Raw genomic sequence first — 8,757 nt, 5'->3', positions numbered from 1 at the left:
ACCCACGAAAGCTTATGCTCCAATACTTCTGTTAGTCTTAAAGGTGCTACAGGACCCTCTGTTGCTTTTTATTGATAAGAGAGGTTGAGGATTCACAACCTATTGTTTGCAATCAAATTTAAAATGTGATGCAAAGAGTGGCAATTTAAAAAAAAAGTCTCTTTTATGAAATACGAAAAATCTTTTCAATATAACTCATGATTAGTTAGATTTGTTGGCTGTAACTCTCTTCTCATTTTCATCATTTTTGCAAGTCAGTAACTCCATTGACTTCAGTGTAGATACTACTGATTTCCTGCAGCAGGAGTGAGAGGAAAATCATGAGAAGCAGTAGTTTAGTAATAAGACGAGAGAAGCCTGAAGACAGTAAAGGGAGACTTAACTGTAATGCAGTAAGGAGTACTTGTCATATCATGTGAATGCTATTCCTAGGAATGACACAACATGTATATATTGCCATGTAGCTGATCTTCAAAATGAATTTTTTGAGGGCACGATTCCCCTCTCATTTACACAAGTTCTATACCAGTGCAACTCCAGTAAATGGAGATTCAGCCCCGCTGACTGCAATGCAACTACGGCTGATTTAATCTAGGGCCAGTTAAAGGGAATGCAAGTTCTTCTATTTTGCATCTTGATTCTACCTAAATATAGCTATATATTACTTCCTATATATTATTATGTTATTTTTCTGGTATATATGGTCTGTATGATATATATACTGAAGGTCTCCTATATTGCAACAGATCTATTTTGTGAAATTAGTTTAAAAACTGGAATCTTGGTTATTCATAAGATTACTGGTGTTTGATTAATTTTGAGATTATATTGTGAAATCCCCTCTCCAGCAGTTTATTTAAACAGTCCAAATGACTTCATGCACCTCTGTCTGAGAACATCAAGAATGTTATTTTTCTCCTTCTTTACTCAAATGCTGGGAGAATGGAGATTCAGTAGCTCAGATTATTGTGCTAACATATTTTAACATAGCTCAGTATGTTAATATGTTATATGAAATGTGAAGAGTATCACAAGTTCTCTCACTCTCTCCATTTCACTGTTGGTCTGTCTAGATGCTTCAATTGCCAAAATGCTGTAGTTTCTGAAGAAATACCAGATAGAAACTTTAATCTTTGTTCCCACAGAAGGAACTCTCAAACAATGGAACCCAGTAATCACACCAGGGTGACCGAGTTCATCATGCAGGGGCTCTTTGACCATCCTCACCATCAGGGGCTGTTCTTTGGCCTATTCCTCTGCCTTTATACAGCTGTCGTCATGGGCAATTCCCTGATCATTGTGGCTATTGTCCTACACCCACCTCTCCACACCCCCATGTACTTCTTCATTGCCAATTTGGCCACCCTCGACATTATGTGCAGTTCTTCAGTTCTGCCCAAGATGATGAAAAACCTGATGCAGGAGAAGAAAACCATCTCCTTTGATGGCTGCATGGCCCAGGTCTTTGCCTTCACTTTGTCAGGGGGGATAGAGCTTATGCTCCTCACTATCATGTCATATGACAGGTATGTAGCCATCTGCCACCCCTTGCGCTATGTCAACCTCATGACCAAGAGAATTTGCATCAGTTTAGCCATCGGGGTCTGGGCTGTTGGTGTTGTCAATTCAGTGGTGAACACATTGATCATGCTGCGCTTGGATTTTTGCGGGCCAAACCTCATCCAGCATTTCTTCTGTGAGATCCCACCTGTGCTGGCACTGTCCTGCAGCTCCATCTACCTCAACCAAGTTATGATGATCTTGGCAGACATCTTCCTGGCCATGGGAAACTTCATGCTGACCACCGTGTCCTATAGCTTCATCATCATCACTATCCTGAAAATCCGGAGCTCCAAAGGGAAGCAGAGAGCCTTCTCCACCTGTTCCTCCCACTTGCTTGTGGTCACCTTGTTCTATTCCTCCATCATCTACACCTACATCCGGCCAACCTCCAGTTATTCACTGGATAAGGACAAGTTGGTGGCCATAATGTACACTCTAGTGACTCCCATTCTGAACCCTCTGATCTACAGTCTGCGCAATAGGGACATCAAAATGGCCTTCAGGAAAATCTCTCCTTTTGCCATGAAAATGTAATTTTTACAAGAGTGAACATGATTCTCATATGTCTTGTCCTTTCTAGGACAGGTCCACAGGCAGTGTAAACTGTTGCATAACTAACAGTATATATATACAGTATATATATATTCATGTGCTGTATATATATACTGCTTACTGTATTTTTCACTCCATGCATCTGAATAAGTGGGTTTTAGCCCACGAAAGCTTATGTCCAAATAAATCTGTTAGTTTCGAAGGTGCCACAAGGACTCCTCATTGTTTTTGCTGATACAGACTGACACGGCTACCCCTCTGAAACCTGTTGCATAACTATGGACTTCAATAGACATACATTTGTACTATGGTCCATTCACTTCAGTGGAATGAGAATGATTTACATCCGCTGGGAAGGAGTTGCATTGACTGCAGTGGGGCAATGCCTGATATACTCTAGATGGCCTTTGGGCCACATTAACATCAGTGGAGCTAAGTTGAATCACACTAGCTGTCCCAAGGCTCATTGGTATGAGAATTTTCCAGGTATTTAGGTATCAAGTGTGATTTTCATAAAACATAAAACTCAATGGTTTCATTGGGTGTTAGTTGCCCAGATGCTTCTGAAAATCATATTAGGCTCTTAAATAGCTATAAAAGTCTGCCCATTGTGTATAAAAATATTTTGCATGCAGTCTCATTGAATCAGAATACTATATTTCATCCTAAATTAGTAATTATGATTAAAATTACCATTTATTTTCTCTGTTTTCTAATTTATTTTGAGACATTAAAACCACAAACATGTCAAAAATATATCTGTTAAGATCTGGAGCTGTCATTGTCATGTGTCGTGGCATTGGGTCAGATATTATAATAGAACTATTTTTGTTAAGGTACATTTTTATATAACTGTAAAAATACACTTTCAGCAGGAGAAATTTGGGTTTTTCCAAAGGTCTCTTTTGTTGATAAGAGAATGTCTCAATCCCAACTACATATAAATGAAACTGTTGTTTTCTGTTAGCGCAATTGAGTGGATAGTTCTCTGAAAACATCCACTCAATGTGCAGCGGCAGTCAAAAAAGCGAACAGAATATTGGGAATCATCAAGAAAGGGACAGATAATAAGACAGAAAATATCATATTGCCTCTATATAAATACATTGTATGCCCACACCTTAAATACTGCATGCAGATATGGTCTCCCCATCTCAAAAAAGATATATTGGAATTGGAAAAGGTTCAGAAAAGGGCATCACAAATGATTAGGGGTATAGAACAGTATGAGGAGAGATTAATAAAACTGGGATTTTTCAGCTTGGAAAAGAGGCAACTAAGGGGAGATATGATAGAGGTCTATAAAATTATGATTGATATAGAGGAAGTAAATAAGGAAGTGTTATTTACTCCTTCTCATAATACAAGAACAAGGGGGCACTGAATGAAATTAACAGGTAGCAGATTTAAAAGAAACACAAGAAAGTATTTTTTCACGCAACGCACTGTCAATCTCTGGAACTGCTTGCCAGAGGGTGTTGTGAAGGCCAATACTATAAGGGGGTTCAAAAGGGAGCTAGATAGAATCATGGAAGATAGGTTCATCAATGGCTATTAGCCAGGATGGGCAGGAATATTGTCCCTAGCCTCTGTTTGCCAGAAGCTGGGATTGGGTGACAGAGCATGGATCACTTGATGATAACCTGTCTGTTCATTCCTTTTGGGGCACCTGCCATTGGCCACTGTCAGAGGACAGGATACTGGGCTTGATGGACCTTTGGTCTGACCCAATATGGCCGTTCTTATGTTCTTATGTTCACAATAAATCATTCACTGAGGTCAGGGGTTTCATGTCCAGTTATTGCCGCTGACTTATCTTAGAACCTCCATCTTTAATAACTTTTTGAACTTTTATTAAAGTGCTAGAAAAAGAAACATACAAAAAACCAGCTCTGGTATTTTTTAATAAATAAAGTATTAAGTAAGGATATCATGTCAACAATTACCGTGATTCACTTTCCTTCTAGCCATATAGAGTGTTTTATATGGAAATCCTCCATTTATGGGGGAGGAGTGGTTATTGTCAAGGAAACAGTGTTTTTGAGCAAGTTGATGTCAGTGGGAATACCCTGAACAGATAACATTGAACTGTAGATAAGGTGTAAACAAAAGCTATTGGTCCTTACATGATCTCTAGGATGTGTCATTGAAGTAGATTCAAGAAGTATATACCTTAATAGCTGGCAAAGATGTATATAAACTTTGTAGTGTGTGGCATGAATAGGATTTGCGATATCTTCCTGTACCTAAACCCCCGTATCTGGTCCTGGCTACCATGGGCATAGAGCTATTACATGCATGATAAAGCAACTTGAGTGATGAGCTGGAGTGGAACTGAGTTTCTGGATCCCAGATAACTGGTTGAAGTGTTCTCCCAGAACTGGATGAATTGTTCTGAGTTAAGGAGTGGAAAAGGCATTGGAGGGAACCATAACACAAAGCAGGGAAGGAAAATGAGAGTTGTGGGAGGAGGTGACAGCAGGAACCCACAGCTTGTATTCCCAGTGTTATTTGGGATGTAGGTGAACCAGTGGAGGGTGTGTGGGTGATGTCAGTTGATTCCCTCTGTCTGGCCAGTTTTGACAGAACACCTTTCAGAATCTAGACACAGTAGGTGTAATGGTGTCATGGTAGATCTAGTATCTCAGCATTTGGTGGAGTGGGCAACCAGAATGGTAAAGCTCTCTCTTTCCAGTCCACCCATCACCCTCTGATCCCATGCAGTCACCCCCCAGATACTTGATATTCCAGAAGGTTTGGCATTCAACATTCACCCATCATTTAGGTGATTTCAGTTGTGAACATTTCCACCCATTTCTTGACTCTCTGGGCTTCTTTGCATGACAATCCTTGAAAATCTTACCATACATGCCTCTGACCAACAGGACCTGTCTATGGAGCTATGCCAATTTACACCAACATGGATCTAATGCTCTATTTTATGTCAATTTACCCTGGATTCTCCCTAATGGGCAATTTTTAAATCCTAATTGGATGATTTCTTCTAAAAGATCTTCTGCAATTCAAACAAAAGTTAATTCAGGGAAGGCCTCTGGCCTTTGTTATTCAGAAGGTGAGATTAGATTATCACAAAGGTCCTTTCTAGCGTTATAATGTGTGAATCTATGAATCTACCACTCTGCTAAATGGATCTATTGAGACTCATTCTCATTGACACTGACAGAAATTTACTGACTCTAGCAGTGGAAAGGGGCTTTAAAATTGGAGTAAGTTCTATTTAGGCCATGTCTACAGTACAGACCTATAAAAATCCACAACCATGAGCAACATAGTTATACCAAGATAACTGCCGGTGTAGACAGCACTGTGTGGATGGGAGAGCTTCTCCCATCAACATAGCTAACACCTCTTGGGGAGATGGATTACCTACATTGACAGGAGAAGGGTGAAGCTGCACCACTGTAGCACTGCACGTGAAGGCAAGCCCTTAGACTCATGGTGAGGTGCCTTTATATGACTGGACTGATATAAAATAACCTTAAGGTGTATTCACAAAGGGATTTAGGCACCTAACTGACACTTTGAGTGCCTAAATCACAGAATAAGGCATCACGGGTATTCAAAAAAAAAAAAACCCACTCAACTGCTGCTGAAAATTGATGGGCCCCCAAACTCTCTCAGCACCTATGTTTTTGCAAAAAAAAAGTCCCATAGGCACCTAGGGGCGTACATACTGCTGTCCACTCAAAGCATCTGGGTGCTTTAGCCCTGGAGCAATTCATGAAGCAGGAGAAGATACAGTTCTTCTGACTCACCTGCTATAAGGCTGTGACTCTCCCTGAGGATATTCCAGGTTATCAGGCACCTCGCTACCCCACCCCCACCACCCTTAGTACGAGAAAGCCTTGTCAGTGCCTGGTGAGTGTAGCTCCCTGACTCCACCATCCAGAGGTGACACAAACCTTCCCCTCTTTGCCTATACAGGCTCCACTGTTCCTCTGCAGGTTTGCAAGAGGCACACCCCAGGCCTGGAGCCCTCCAAGAATCCCCCTGGAGTCTCCAACCACTGACTCACTGGACATTCCCAGATTGACCACTCCCAAATGAGCATGATCCTTAACTGGTGCAAATCTCATAACTCCATTGATTTCACTGGAGCTGTGGAAGAAAACTGAGCTGGCCCTAATGGTTTAGGCTTTTGCTTGCTTGATCTAGGCCTGCTTTGCAGCTAACAGACCCAAAGCCTGAGCTAAGCTAAAGGTTGTGCTCCCTGACAGCGGTGGTCAAGGGAGAAAAGAGGTTAAGACACAAAAGGGGTGGCAGAGGGGAGGCAATGGAAAGCCCCTGAAACAAGAATAATTTGCAATATGTGTGTACTGCTTTTGAAATATAATAATCAGTTGTGTGAAGCAATAAATTAACCTATAAGGGTGAACCAATAATAAATGTAACTCATGTCTTCCCCTACACCACTTGTGTAACTACCCCCATTGTAATTGTACCCCATGGAAAGTACAGTTGTGTAATTGCACCCCATAACAGGCAAGATTGCAAGGTTGCAACAGAGTACTGGAAAGTACCAAGAAGACTCTAACTCAACTACACCCATACAAGGCAAGGTTGCAAAAGGGTGCTGGAAAGTACCAGAAAGACCCTAACTCTTGATCAGTATTGATTCTGCAATGTATTCCAAATAAGGTAATTATTACTCAAGTATGTGTAATTTGTTTGTGGTTTTAAGCTTTAAAAGCTCCTGTATGCTTTGCTTCGGGGGAGCAGTTCCATAACTGCTACCCCCAACGCGTTGGTGTGTATTCAATAAACAGGCCTCAGGCTGAGTCTTTGATTCAAAAATGATGTGTGGGTGAATTTTTCCACAACAGAGCTATGCTGAATTAGAGTAGCTAAGGGCCGGGCAATGTTTCATGCAGATGTTACCAGGGTTAGCATGAGCACAGATATGATAATGGATGGACAATTTGGAAACTAACTTCCTCATCGTTCAATGAGTATGAATCACTGATGACTTACATTGTGCGTAACCATTTAATTTAGTGCAAAGTTACCATGATTCTCCTCTCACCTACAGCAGCTTCAAACCAGAGCAGCTCAGATGTGGTCGCCAACACGAGATAAAAGATGTTGGAGAATTGGCTCCATTGATTGCTTTGAAGTTATTTCAGATACAAACTACTGGAAGTGAGAAGAGAATGAAATAAGGAAAGCAAAGTGGATGGTGAAATGATACTAGTGGTATAAAGGGGTAGGGAATTCTAGATTAACGCTCCTGATTCCCATTTACACTAAGGGCTAGATTCACAAAGGGACTTAGGTGTTGTAACACTGAGCATCATCATCCCTAACTTATGGGCACCTAGAAAATCACTGAGCTGCACAAAGCCTGAGTCAGGCACTCAGGTGCCCTATACAATGAGTGGGGAGATAAATGCCTAACAATGGGATCCACAAAAGGCAGCAGGCTAGGTGGCACCCCATCTAAGCTCACCAATGGGAAATAACAAAGAGAGGGTGTTGTGCTAAGCCCCGCCCTCTTGGGTCTTTGGCACCTGAACCCAGACTAGAGGGAGACATCTACCTCTGCTTGAGATTCTCCACTGTGGGCCTTCTCTTGGAGGTGTTTCTTGCAAGAAGCCAGAGGAGAGGCGCTCCCTCATAACTTTTAGCTCTGTGGTGAAGGCACTCCCCTGGGAGGGGGGAGATCGTGATTCATATCTTTCCTCTACCTGAGGGGATGTGACCAGGAATCTGCCACCACTCTGGTGAGTGTTATGAGCATAGGGATAGTCTGTTGAGAGGTCTCCTTCAATGTCTCCTGTGGAATCTGTTCCATTTTTGATAAACACTTCAAGAGTCATTGGGCTGGAGAGAGAGAGAGAGAAAGCAAATATGAGAATGAGTTTGGAGCCTAGTGGTTAGAACATGCCCTTAGGATGGGGTAGAACTAGGATCCTGTCTCTCTGCTGTAGTGAATTTCTTAAAAATATGTATTCACAGTGGAACAGTTTCAACAGGAGTCCAACACCAGCCTATCCCATAGGCCAGTGGTCAGGGCACTCACATAAGAAGGTCTATTGTGGTCATCTGCTCTGACTGCATGCCTGCCATAGGTTATATGGCTTCCCCCAAATTATTTTTTTCTTTAAACTAGAGAAGATCTTTAAAAAAAATCCTATGTGGATTTTAAAATTGCCATTGAGGGAGAATCCACCAAATAACGGGAAAACTTTGTTAGAAGGACTAGATTTCCAGTGGCATAAATTACCGTAACTCAAATCAATGACCAAGGTCTTGTTGTATTTCCTGTACTATACATTTTGCAAGGAACAAAAGTTAAACTCTTCCTGTTTAAAAAAAAATGTTTATGAAATTCAGCCAAACTGGAACAAACTGGCTTGTTTATGTGAAAGGAATTGTACTAAGTGGTCTCCAACGCTCCTGGTAAATTTACTGCTTGTCCGGGAAATGAGCTTGAAAGAGTCTAAAAATGGATGGAAATGTTTCCAGTTGAAATCACCAAAATTATTGCTGAATGTTGATGGGAGGAGGCTGCCGCACCTTCTGGAATATTATTTATCTGGGGGTCACTCAATGTGATCAGAGGGGACTGGAAGGAGAGAATGTTACCATCATGGCAGCCATCTCCACCAACTCCTGAGTCCC

The 8,757-nt window shown here is 41.5% G+C and overlaps 1 protein-coding gene across 1 annotated transcript; it reads left to right on the top strand.

Moving 5' to 3' along the window:
• The first annotated feature begins 1,161 nt into the window (after window positions 1–1,161).
• Window positions 1,162–7,753, top strand: LOC112123177 (olfactory receptor 13G1-like). Its single transcript, XM_024221847.2, has 2 exons — window positions 1,162–2,070; window positions 7,667–7,753. Exons 1-2 carry the CDS (start codon window positions 1,162–1,164, stop codon window positions 7,751–7,753), a joined length of 996 nt encoding a protein of 331 aa, XP_024077615.2.
• The last annotated feature ends 1,004 nt before the right edge of the window (window positions 7,754–8,757 follow it).

The sequence above is a fragment of the Terrapene carolina genome, unplaced genomic scaffold (assembly GCF_002925995.2).
Source record: "Terrapene carolina triunguis isolate 2854851 unplaced genomic scaffold, T_m_triunguis-2.0 Scaffold119, whole genome shotgun sequence".
In the NCBI taxonomy this organism is placed as follows: Eukaryota; Metazoa; Chordata; order Testudines; family Emydidae; genus Terrapene; species Terrapene triunguis.
This window is presented reverse-complemented; position numbering and strand designations above follow the sequence as displayed.